The sequence below is a fragment of the Molothrus aeneus genome, chromosome 1 (assembly GCF_037042795.1).
Source record: "Molothrus aeneus isolate 106 chromosome 1, BPBGC_Maene_1.0, whole genome shotgun sequence".
In the NCBI taxonomy this organism is placed as follows: Eukaryota; Metazoa; Chordata; class Aves; order Passeriformes; family Icteridae; genus Molothrus; species Molothrus aeneus.
In genome coordinates, this window is record NC_089646.1 from 65,973,962 (window position 1) to 65,987,425 (window position 13,464).

The 13,464-nt window shown below is 35.6% G+C and overlaps 1 protein-coding gene across 2 annotated transcripts in view; it reads left to right on the forward strand.

Annotated features, from left to right (window-relative positions):
• MAK (male germ cell associated kinase) overlaps positions 1 to 13,464 on the forward strand; it is a 29,862-nt gene that overhangs the window by 2,647 nt on the left and 13,751 nt on the right. For both annotated transcript variants that reach the window (XM_066558611.1, XM_066558620.1), the window contains exons 2-8: positions 2,609 to 2,944; positions 4,635 to 4,689; positions 5,639 to 5,760; positions 6,785 to 6,864; positions 8,650 to 8,782; positions 8,874 to 9,045; positions 13,214 to 13,381. In XM_066558611.1, coding sequence (XP_066414708.1) covers positions 2,844 to 2,944; positions 4,635 to 4,689; positions 5,639 to 5,760; positions 6,785 to 6,864; positions 8,650 to 8,782; positions 8,874 to 9,045; positions 13,214 to 13,381 — 831 coding nt within the window. In that variant the 5' untranslated portion in view covers positions 2,609 to 2,843. The remainder of the gene's footprint in view (positions 1 to 2,608; positions 2,945 to 4,634; positions 4,690 to 5,638; positions 5,761 to 6,784; positions 6,865 to 8,649; positions 8,783 to 8,873; positions 9,046 to 13,213; positions 13,382 to 13,464) is intronic.

The following is a 13,464-nucleotide window of genomic DNA, read 5'->3' on the forward strand; positions in this document are numbered from 1 at the left end:
CCATTGAGTGGATTTGACACTTCCACTTGATCATTGAAGGAATGCACCAACTTTTCTGTACTTTACTTGATCAGGTGTTTTTGCACCCTAAAACTTAAAGTATACAGCAGAAAAGGAGTAAGGCAATAAAATATATTACAGAACAGACAAAATGAATAATTGGGTCTGTGTTGTATTACACGGAATTTCTGGAGGGAAGGAACAATTTATGTGAGGTTGTTTTGATTGCACATGCCAAAATATTAGAATTGGACAAAAGGAATAATTGTTAAAGCTGGTGATTAATATATGAAAATTACTTGGAAAGCTGATAGGATTTAGGCACCAAAATTAGAGAATTTAAAGGTCAAAACTTGAGGTTGTGTCTAGGTCTTGTTCTGTTAATTGCAAATACAAGTTTTTCTCATGTTATTTTTGGTACACTTTGTTAGAGAGCAAAAACTTGAGCATGAAATGCCTGCAAATTCTCCAACTTCTTAATGTAACCCTAGGAGTTCAAGCTAGGGCCATCTGTAGCAGATATTGCTGAAATCTGTCAAAAAAACCATACCTTAAACAATGCTCAATGATATTTGTTGAAACAGAGAAACACAAAACTTGTTACATTTCACTTCACATGATACGCCTGTCTATACCTATACACAAAAATGCATACACAGTTTATCATTGCTTTAAATGTGATGCTGTGTTGTAAAATGGGTATAAGAATACCCTCAAGGTTTTTGAGTTGGTTTGTTTTTTTAATAGATACCTAGAGATAACCATTGACAACTTGCAAGATGTGTATGCAGAATGTATCTTAACTTGGAATAAATACACTTGATCATCTGCTTTTACCAGAGACAACAAATAACCTTTTTGTCAAAAGGCAAATTGATGGTATTAAAGACTAGAGTGCATGCAGGCATTCTGGGGAATAAGATATAAAGCTGAACTCTGAGAAAAACAATTTGCTTAAATATATCAAAGTCCAATTTAAAATCTCATCATAATTTGAGATGCCTATGTTACTTTTTGTTAAATCTGATTTTTAGCTTTGTTTCAGAATACGTTATTAACCAGAAATCTTATTTCACTATAACTGTGGCTTTAGGGGAGGGGAGGTGTAGACGAGTGTAGAAAAAAATCTTCTTTGTAACTTTCCCTGACAAAATGAAGGTTGCTTGGTGCAAAGATTATTAATTGAGATGTCCGCTAGGCCAGTGGCATCTTGTCAGGTGAGATTCTTTCCTGCTAACAGAAGCAACAGGAAGTAACACTCTGTGTTGTAACTTAGAGAAAGCAGCATTTCAACTCAGAACAACTTAGAAACATTGGTCTATTGTCCAGGAAGCTGTTTCCTTTACACAGCAGGCTGGTCTGCTTGAGAATGTATATTTCACACTCCTGGAGAAGCCAGTTTTGTTGTTATTTTGCCAGGCCTGTAAATCTCAAGCCTGAATCTTGTTATCAGCTGAATCGGAGTTGCTTAATCTGTTTGAACAGACCAGACTGTAGCTAATTTTGGTGTAAGGATAAGGACTAGAGTATAGAGTCCTTATATGAGAGTATGCTAAATTCTCAATCTCCTATAAAGATAGACTGATGGTGTGCTCCTATTGATTTGAGTTTTATTTTGTATTTTCAGACAGCAGAGGCAAAAGGTAGAGAATGCTATTATTCAGTTAGCATTCAGCGTTTGTTTGTGTATTAGCATTTGGGTTACAGGAAGTAAGTGGTACAATGAGAGGTTGTTAGTTTTTCCTAGTCCTGCATAAATAAGTGAGTGATTCTTCTGAGTTTGTGTGTTTAACATCAGGCCTTCATCTGAAGCATTGGTGAGAGAGAGTATTGTGTGTAATGGAAGCTGGGGTTCAGATTCAAACTTGGATTGGGTTTCAAATTAATATTCAAATTAATATTTGCATGGATTCAATTATTAATGTGATTAAACATTATTCAGTATGGATTCTTTTCCAAATGACAGTTCAGATTTAATCTTCCATACCAGTGCACATAAGCTCTATGCTTCTCTCTGCAGGCCTTGTAAAACTTAACTCTTCAGGCATTACCATGCCTAAGAATTATGTGAACTTCAGAGCACAATGTCCATTTTTAACATATCAGTTTATGTGGGTGAAAAATGCAGTGGTTATCTTGCTGCTCCATCTCCCTTCCTCACTAACTTTTAAGCATAGGAAGCCTGCTTGCAGTACCAATCCAAAACACAGTATTCAGACCCTAAGTTTGCCGTGGCACCCTGTGCAAAATTTTTGTCCTTATGTTTTCCAGAACTTCAACCATGCCTTTGTAATAGTTCAGGAAGCTGCTGGTGTCTACATATTCAGAGTAAGGGCTTCTATCAGAATATACCAGCTTTAAAAACGCTTTGCTGTTTCTAAGGAATTATGATAGTAACCTCAAATCTCCAGTTTCTGTTTACACTAACCTTAATTGTACAGTAGGCACCTTCTGTGGCTTGAAAAATTTAAAGGAGCTAATTGCATTTATGTCCATTAAAAAGCACATATGGTTCTGGAGGGTGCTATTGTTTGATACAAGTAGTAGAGTGTCTTTTTTCTAAAATACTGTAAAACTACCTAGTCTTTTTTTTTGTTGTTTTTTTTAGGGATCTGTGTGAGGATGACCATGTTCTGTCTCCTGTTCTTCGTAACTGGATCTCAAAGCAGCTATAGTTTGGAAGAGAGCAGTGAATATCCTGCTGAGTTATGAGAAACATTCACCAACATAAAACAGTCTGGAAGAAGATTTCTCTTGAGAAAATCAAAGAGCACAGAACCCTTTAATAAAACAGAATATATTTACCATTTCATAAGCTTTTGGCTGTCTGAGTCGTAAAAAAAATGAATCGTTACACAATTATGAAACAACTGGGTGATGGCACCTATGGCAGCGTGTTGATGGGGAAGAGCAATGAGTCAGGAGAACTTGTGGCTATCAAAAGGTATGTAACATCTCAATTCAGTAAAGGTGCCTGCAAAATCTTAGATATTCAATTTTGGCTTTATTATTGTCTTCCATTTGTGTAGAATTGAAAAAAGTTGCCTTTTAAAAGGAAGTTAACAAAATTATTTTATTTTAATTAAGTTTAACAAGGTGATTGTGAGTCAGATTTCTAGTAATTGATCAATAGAGAGACACATCAGTTTAATTTATTGGTTTACATTGGCTTGTAAAATTGCATGCTGCTTTTGTTCAGTTTGAACATGCTTCCTTCTAAAAATGTTTAGGCCAGGACCAAGGGAGAAGCAATAGTGAATGGGATTAATTAGGGAGTTTATTTATATGAATTGCAGGAATAGTGATCTGAACAGGTAGATTTGAAATTCCATCCCAGCCCCCCAAATCTTTGTAAGTGCTGCATTAAGTTTCAGGTGTTGCTACAGTGATAAACAACAGTAACAATCTGGTAAGGTAAATAAAGGCTGTCACCCTGGCTCTAATAAACTTGTGTTCTGTGTAATCAAGAGTATTGTCACACTTGCCTTAAAAGATGATTACGAAACAAGAAAAATTCTACTCAATGCGTGGGGGAATTCCCCTTGAATTCCTAGAGAATTGCAGGCTGGATGTAAAGTGTAAGTTGAAATACCAGAAATTGTGACTTGCTCAGACTTTTTCCTCTCATTTATGTATCTCCTGCAATAAGATAATTATAATTGACTGACTTTTTCTTTAAGAATTTCTGAGAATTTCATGTTTCACCATATCTTGCTGTTACTGTTACTGAAATTAATATTAATCTAAGCTAAAGAAAGAATCTCCAATTGATTATTTTAATTATTATTGGCAAAACAAACAACAGTTTGTGGGAAGTGGTTCATTTGTGATTTCAGGATTTGGAATTCTGTTGTGATTTCTAAGTTTGGGACTTGAGCAGATACAGTTTTGCTTGAAGATACTTTTATTTTATCTGAAAATTATTGGTTTAAATCTCTTCACTTTAGGTGCTAAAACTTTCCCAAAACACAGCAATGACATTCACAACTTCATCCTCACATCTGAGCAACACCAAATGTCCATATTTGGATTTATGCAGGACTTACAAATAAATGTATTACACTATTATGTATAACAACTAGTTTAGAGGCTATGATATTGCTTGAAAAAAATTAAACCTTTTAATTAAAAAAATTAAACCTTTAAATTAATATGTTGAAACAGATTTTTAAAATGACCAATCAAGTCAGATGCTTAATTATAATGGAAAGCAGTCCAGATATTTTTCAAATTTCAAAAATTTAATTTTTTTTCCTAGAATATGCAACTTGTGCATAAAGATGTTATTTTCCATGATATATGTGCAGTGTCATTGTTGCTTGCTTTATTATTAAAAGCACAATTCAAATGACACAAAGGGGTTTTATGTCCCTTTTACTTTGGAGTTACATGGTCTCTGTCTGTACTCTTCTAAAAATATGTTTCAGTGTTTGATGATTAATCACTGTAAATTTTTAGCAATTCTAAGCATTGCCTTTGTTTTTAATTATATTGCTGATGGGTATGCTAGAATGTTTTTAATTGAGTTCAAAATATAGATAATGCTAGTTTTGGAAAATATCATTTAGATTTTCTAATTCTAAAAGCATTGTGTACTGTTCACTGAAAATACTTTGTCTTGGACTTTATTTCAGAATGAAAAGAAAGTTCTATTCATGGGATGAATGTATGAATTTGAGAGAAGTCAAGGTAAAGTGGTGAACATGCCACATTTAAAAAGAAGTGTCTGGTTAGGCTTGCATGAAGGAGAAGGGCCGCTACTGTGTCCAAGTGAGGCCAAACTCTGTGAACTCCTTAAATGCTGACAGATTTCACAAAACTGTGGGGTGCTGGCACTCTTAGAGGTCCTGCTGATTTGTGGAATATCCCACTATTCTCAAGCAGTGTCCATGTCTCATAGCCAAGCCTCTTATCTTTGAGAAAGGAAAAGAAATTGATTTTGGATGTGTGTATTTCTGTGGTTTACCATTCTCCTCTTCCATTTTACTTCTAGATTTCTAGCTATGTGTCCATTCCATATATCTTGTGTTTGGGGCATCTGTAGAAAGCACTGGGAATTTTGGCTAGCCAAGTGATAGAATAACACTTGAAAACCTGAGCTTAAATTCCAAATAATTCCATGTTTTGGGCATCTGATTTTCTGTATATACCAAACTCCCTACTAAAGGGCTTTTGATTTAACTTATTGGAGACTTCATGCAAATCAGTATGTCCAAAATGAGCATCTGTAAGAGAATCCTTCTTCATGAAAGTTTCAAGCCAAAAAGAAGGGGAAAAAATATGCAGGTTTTCTTATTCAGTACTGTGAGCAAGCTCTGTACTGAATAGCCTCTTATAGCTTCAGATTTGTCTTTTGTTGTAGGGAATTAGGTTTTTGTGCTAATCTTTACTCCAGCTCTGAGGTAATCCCTAGAAATAGGTTTAAACTACTATTAATATAGTTGTTGCTTTTAATTTGAGATTCATTCAAACTTCTGGGTTGGTCTTCTTTAGAACAGATTGCAAAATAAATAATGGTGTATCATATGAGTATGTTCTGTGGATTCTGTGCTAGAAACTGAGATGATAAAAATTTAGCTCTGATAAGGAATCAAGCTCACTGTGGGGTTATCTGAAGCTGTATTTCGCTCTGTTGCAGTCTCTGAAGAAGCTAAACCATGCCAATGTAATAAAATTGAAGGAAGTCATACGAGAAAATGACCACCTTTATTTTGTATTTGAGTACATGAAGGAAAATCTCTATCAGCTAATGAAGGATAGGTATGTCTTTTTTTCACAGAAAAGCAGTGTGCTATTGTGCTTTATTTAATGATTCTCATACTGCTTTGAAGAACACTTTGGGATGTCTGGTTTTGGCTCCTCCTGTAGCCTCATTGATATGAACAGGAGTTGCTGCACTAGATTATTTGAGGGTAGAGTTCTGCATTGCTCTGTTACAACAGTGCATATTGTAATGCTTTTGGAAATAAGATCACTTGTTAACAAGAGAGTTGGCATGCTTTTGTGTAGAACCATGAGAGAAATTCTAAATAGTTGTGTTTTGGGCTTTTTTCTTCATTAGCCTTCATTTTAATGTATGAAGGATTGGCTGAAGACTGTTCATGCTACTTTTGGTCATGTGTTTGATTTAAGGTGGGGATGGTACATGGATGCATTTTTGTAAGAATGGCCTAATATAGGCTAGCTAATGTTGCAGTCTTGGACAAAAAGTACATAGCAAGGCTTGTAAGGTGGTCTTCAGAGTAGGACCTGCCTTTTCAATAACATTTTCTTTTGATGAATTGTTTTGCCTTTAGTGTGGTTTTCCTTCAGACTTTGTCATGCACTTGTATCTCCTAATGTGCCAAGCCCTTGGGTTGACATCCTGAGGTAGCTGCTGGTGACATGAGCACAGTGTTACTTTGCAGCTGAGCAGAATTGCTCTTAGCAGGGCTCCCTTAAGGGCACCACTGGGTAATGCACCTACCTGTGCTGCACTGCCATCTCTGCCTTGCTTCAGCACTGTGCATTCCACACTCACCTGTCAAGCACACGCTGGCCAGCCAGCTTCTACAGGGAGATAGCACCATGAACATCTCAGCACAGAAGTTCTGCTGCTGCACTCGAAGTGGTTGAGATTAAGGCCCAATAGAGTTTTGAAATGAGAGTTGCATCTCTCTTACTTTGACTTGATGGGTCTGTTTTCACATGTTCGTGATGTGTTAGGCAAAATAAAGAAACACGAATGTTCTGAGGGCACATTATTTTTCTGAGTTATGTATGTTTTTACCCTGTTTCTTCACAGAAACAAGTTTTTCCCTGAGTCAGTCATCAGAAACATGATGTATCAGATATTGCAAGGGCTGGCTTTCATCCACAAACACGGTAGGTTTCCTACTAGAGTTTAACTGTGTAGCACTTTTTTTAGAAAATTAGATAATGCACAGAAATAACATGAATAAAATAACCTAGCAAGGGCTATTAATCATCTCTTGTAAAATCATGGTTACCTGTTTCAAGTGCGGTGCAGTTTTAAACTTTGCCTGAAGTTACTCTTTATTTTCCTACAATTCGATTTTCCTCTTTTTCTTGGAAAGCACTGGATGTTGTTCATACACTGTGCAGTAGTGTTTTCTACTTTAGTTAGCAGATGAAGAAACAAACTACAGCAACTTGTATGCTCTGCTGTACTAATCACTTCTGCATCCTCAAAAAGATCTAATTGAGAAGCATTAATACATCAATACTCTTGTGTTGAGATACAGTAACTAACATGATACTCTCCATATTAAAAAATACTAAAATAACTTGTTCACTAAGAAATTCAAAGAGTATCCTCATCAAATACAACCTGGACTTAAGTATTTTACTAAGTGGGATGTTTCTAGGAATTACAGGAACAGGATAAATAAGAGGTGAGGTGTGCTCCCAACAATAAAAAGTTTCACAGTGTTTGCAAAACTCCTAATGCTCATGTTTAATATCTGTCCGTGAACTGTATTCTGAAATACTGGTATCAAACTCCTTTGCATTTAAAAAGGTAGTAATTTACTCTCATGCTCAACTTTTGTAGTTGTTCTTCACATCATATTGGTACCCTTGAAACTTTCTAAAGACCATAAAACATTAGTGGAAAATGAAATAAGAAACAGTGATCCTAGTGAGGTTTGATTTGCTTTCAATGTACCCTGAAGAGGCCTTCTGGTGAACTAAATGAATGATTACTTTTATTCAGTAGTATCAAATACCCAGAAATTGACTTTTTCTTGTCCTGCTGATCAGGATCATATACTGTTCTCTGATTGTTAGTGTCCTCCTTTCCTACCTCATTTCTCTGCAAAATAAATTAGAAAATTAGATTTTTTTTAAAAAACTTCCAATTTTAAGTTACAATATTAATATCTTGATTTGACTATAAGTGTATAAGGGAACACCAGGTGTGATAAATTTGAACATTTACATTTCACTGTAATAATTTCAGCCAATTTCTTACAGTCATTTTCAATTTATGCATGCAGAAATTCAGTGCTTTATTCTAGCAACTGGATTTCAATCAAATTAATGGATAACATAACAAATTGTGTGTTCCAATTAAACAGCAGAATTAATTTGCTTAGTGACTTAACCATTGCCCAAATATAGAGATCCTCAAGCCAACAGCAAGCATTGAAGAAGCTTTATGTGCCTGCATTACTAATATTAGCATTTCTGAGCAGGATTTGAATATCCTGTAAATGTATCTCAAAATTGTTGTCACAATGATAAATAACTATCTAAAAATCATTCAAGCAATTTTGTGAATCAAGTAAGTGTGCCAGATGCTCAATTTTCCATTATCCAAAACTGATAAAGCAAAAGATTTCATTCTGAAACTGTTTTTTTACTTGATGTTGCTGCCAGCCAATTCATTTTCCTTAGTGTGCTAATGACAGTTTACATTTGTTAATTTAAGAACACTTGGTGTAATAATCACTGGAGGGAAAATGTGTGCATTTGTTAGGGGAGGGTTCCAATTATTTTATGTTGAATTAAAAAAAGAAAAAAGGTTGAAAACTACTATATTATTCCAAGACATTCCAAAGTAAATACTGGATTACTCCCATTAGAAATTGCTGCTTAAGAAGTGATTCTGTGATAATTTGCAATTCTTTTCTGTTTGGTCTTCTACAGGATTTTTTCATAGGGATATGAAGCCTGAAAACCTTCTCTGTAGTGGACCAGAACTTGTGAAAATTGCAGATTTTGGGTTGGCTAGAGAACTAAGATCTCAGCCACCTTACACTGATTATGTTTCTACCAGGTGGTAAGTATATCAAGAATTTAATACATTAGCTTAATTAATTACCCTCCTATGACCATTTAAACTTATTTATTATTTCCTTCCATCCTCACAGGTACCGTGCACCTGAAGTTTTGCTGAGATCTTCTGTCTATAGCTCACCTATTGATATATGGGCAGTTGGCAGCATAATGGCTGAGTTATACACACTCAGACCTCTTTTCCCAGGCACAAGTGAAGTAGATGAAATCTTCAAAATTTGCCAAGTCCTAGGGACTCCAAAGAGGGTAAGGCTTAAAAAACCCCACACAATTTTATTACCAAAAAAAAATTGGATTAAATTATTACAAAATATTCAGTGTTATCTTTGCATATTGAGTTATTGTTTCAATAAGTTTCCTGCAGACTTAGCGTTTGCTTAACTGAATTTCTTTTCAGCTTCCATTAAGGCATGTACTGCTAGTCTTTTGTTGTATATTAGCATCTGCTGTGCATCATACCATTATGTGAAGCCTTGCTCTCCTCTGATGAAAGCCAGATAAAATTATTTAATTTAGTTATTTAAAGCTATTCATAATGGAAAGGAAATCAGAATTCTCCTAGGATTTAATTTACCAGAGCCAATTTGCTTTCCCTTCCCAAAAGTGTAATTCTTCTGTGCTGGCACACAGAATTTGGAGCTTGTAAAAGTTACCATAAATAAGACAAATTATGCTTTTCCTATTCTTAAAGCATAAAAGAAACATTTCATCTCAAACACAGATGTCTCATAAATATTATTAGTAAAAAGAAGTAATTGAGGGAAAATGTGCAGTATTTTAGAGAGGAAACAATTCTTTTCACTTATTTTCTGGATGAGCTAAATAATTTTTAAAATTATAAGGAAAGTTTTGGTAGTGCATATAAAAATGGATGCAATTATATTCAGCTTAAAAGTTGTTTTTCTAAATGAATGGGAGAATATGCAAGAAAAGAATAAGGTTACCTATAAAATTTTGAATGAACCGAAAAAAAGACCATATGCTATTAAATATTTTTGTAGACTAAAGTAAGAATTGGCAGATACATATCAGTATTTTATGGGTGAAAATAGAACTTGGTGGAATAACTGACCAAACACAGTCCACCTAGATCTGAACTTCCTAAGGGTGGAGAGAGATACATCAGTTTAATTAGTGTTCTACCTGTATAAGATACAGTATAATTCTTGTCCAGTAAAGGAGCTGCTATCAATAGAGAAGTAAGGAACAGAAAACTTAAAACAGAAATAGATTAAGCTTAGCTAGGAACATGCAGAGCTTGAAGTGGTGGGAAAACATCCAAGAGAACATTCTGAGAAACAGGTGCAAACTCATGACAGAGCAAAGAGGAAAAGGTCAGGTGGAGAGCTATAGATGATACGTTATGGAAGTGAAAATTGGTATGATGTGTAAAACAGTGCTTGCCATGACACAGTTGAGACTCAGGAATAACGTGCAAATAGGAGCAGTATTTTAAGACTTGAGTTTTCAAATGCAGATGTGAACTTTCTTGAGCAGATCACAAATCTAGGATAGTAACAGGAACATTTTGATGTATATGAAGACTGAAAGACAGCACCCTGCTGGCTTCTGGAACATTTTCAATGTACAGCATAAACAAGCTCTGAAATGCAGGGAGATCAGAGAGAGGTTTTCACTGTGTGCAGTAGCACAGAAGCATTGAGCTGATTGCTGTGGTTTTTCTCTAACCTTACAAGGAGCTAACAGAAGCAAATCCTGACTGTTTAGAGTCTGTTATTCCCTGACCAGAAAGTCTAGTGCTTGGGAAAGCAGGGACCATTACCAGCTGAATATTCCAGAAAAAATTGTAGGCTCCCTTAAAGGCCCCAAGAGTTAAGGACATTGTAAGTCAGCCCGCTAGAATCAGGAAACTATAATTAATTACTTTGTGTCATCTGCTGGGCAGACTTGGGAATTTTCTCTCCTTACGACAGTGCTAAGGCATTCTTCAGGGAGATTGCTGTAAAAAAGGAATACTTAAATTGTATGATAGGAATTACCACAACAAATAATGCATTTGTTACAATTACTTCCATTCTGAAAAATATAAGTAGTTACTTTAATAGTCTGATTTTGCAGATAGTTTTACAAATATTATTTTTTTTTAGACATGCGTTTTCATTTATTTTGTTATCCTGCAATAATGAATTACAGGAATTATGCCCAGAAGCTATCTTCATTCCAGTTTACCTTCCTGTACCTAAGTCCATAACATTCCAATGACTTTGGGGAATCTGAGTGTTTTAAATAGTGGCAGGCAACTATTTTGTTTTATTTTATAAATAAATTAAATTGCACCATTCACATATTGGCAGTGGTGGTGCACTTTACTATGTGAATTTAATGAAAAAATTGATGACAACGTCAATAGCAGAGATTAATGAAATGCCTTTTCATTAGCTGAAGGTTGGCAATAGCACTTTAAATTATTGCAAAATAATTTTTTTTAATAAATAGAAATGTATTTTTCATTTTGCTCTTGTACTGATTTCGCCTTGTCACTATGCTTCATCAGATCAACATGCAGCCCTTGGTACTTTGTTGTAAACTGTTTCTTTATTTCTAGCAGACAGAATGCCATCAAACTCAATAAAGAAGGGCAATGCAGTGAAGGAGGGAAGTTTTTCTCCATTGATTTAAATGAACAAACTGTTCTCTGAGGTGAAAGAGGAAGTCACTGGAAATCTTGAGACTTATTTTAAGCAGATGTAGTTTATAATTATATTTGAGTTTTTTTATTACCATGGACTGTGCTAACAGAGCTAAAACTGTTGTACATAAAAAGATGAGTAATGGCTATCATGGTACCTTAAGACCAAATCAGTCTGGTTTGCCCTGTAGCAGTGCAATAAATGTGGTGGATAGAGGAAGAGCACAAATGTCATACCTTGTCTTCAGTAAGGCTTCTGATGCTGTCCCTCATAACATTCCCAGCAGCATATTTCTATACAAATTGCATGATGAGAGCATACCTGTTTGGAAAGAGTTGTCCAGACAGTAAGCTTCACTGGCTCTTATTCAAAAGATTAATTGAATAAAACTTGAGTGGTTCTGCCTCTGATTAAATTTTTTAAATTGTATTGAAGGCTGTCTGGTGGAGTAGATTTTGCTGCTTAAGCTAGTAGATGGCAGGCAGAGAAGAATTATGTTAGAAAAGAAGACTGGAATTTAGAAGGATTTTTTTTTTATGTATAGAATTAGAGATGTAGCTTTAAAGAAATTTTTTCAGTCGTGCACAGAATGCTGTACTTAGGCAGGAATAATCAGCTACATAAATAACTGTGGATCACCATCCAGCTAACATATCTGTAGGAGAGGCCGTAGGAGCTATTTAGTGTATTGTATGTCTAAAAACAAATACCATACCAGTTTGTAGAAAAAGGAGTATTGCCCATTAACATGTGAACTAATCTTTCTGTTTCTCTTGCTACATTATATCCAGTTTAGAGTTTTCAAGAGGAAAAAAAATCAAGAGTCTAGAGAGGAAGTAAAACTCAAAAAGCATAGACCTGAGGAATTGTTTGGGTTTCTTTAGCCTGTACAAACAAAGATGGGAAGAAAGGAAAAGAAATACACCTTCCAATGTATAAAAAGGCCACTCTAGAGGAAAGAATCAGATAGTCCTTCTTGGTATCCATGGATGACAGGACACTCAACAAAGGTCATTTATTTTTGTACAAGAAACCTCCATTTTCCTAATCATGAGGAGATCACTCTCTGGAGTAATCTGTATAATCTGGCTGTGGATTGCCAGAAATTGGAAGGTTTTTGAGATTTAACACCTGTCAGGAAGGGACAAGGGTGTGGATAAATGGTCTGTTGAGGTCTTTGATAATCCTGTGGTTCTGTATTCCAAGAATGCAGTTATCAAGCAATGAAGGACTTCAAGGTTTACTTTTGGAAAGTTAAACACTTTTTTAATAAGCTCTTATCTGGTGATCATTGTTTTTTATTGTTGTAATGCTGTCTGGTTGTCACTTAGTCATTGACTGTCATAATGGTGGATCAGTGCTATGTTGTATAGGCTGCATCATGGTTATACAGCTGGGACATGGTGAATGGAGGGGCCTTGCCTCTGCTATTTCCATAAAGAGGGCATGCCAGCTGCTGGGCTCATTTCTGTGGCAGATGGGATGTGGCATTCCTGGTACTGCTGCACTCTGGTCTCCTTCAGATAGGATGTGTCCATGGTGATGGTTCCACCTGTAGCTACAGGAGACCTCAGGAGGACTGCCATTGGAGACTGATGCTACATTCACTAGTGTTGTAATAATTGTCACGGAAACCAGGAATGCTTGTTTTTGACCATAAAGGAAGGAGCCATGCAGACCAAGCGTGACTCAAGCTGCCTTAAATTTTATCTAAATACATCTTTGTTCTTTTTTGGTGCTGATTTTTCTTTCCTTTGAAACAGAGTGACTGGACAGAAGGATACCACCTTGCTTCTGCCATGAATTTCCGTTTCCCACAATGTGTCCCTATAAGCCTAAAAACTCTCATCCCAAATGCAAGCAATGAAGCAATACAGCTTATGAGTGATATGCTGAACTGGAATCCAAAGAAGAGACCTACAGCAAGTCAGGTCTGAGCACATGAATGATTAAGTATAAGACTGAATTTTCTTGCATTTTAAAAAACTGTAGATACAGAGACCAATTGATTGTC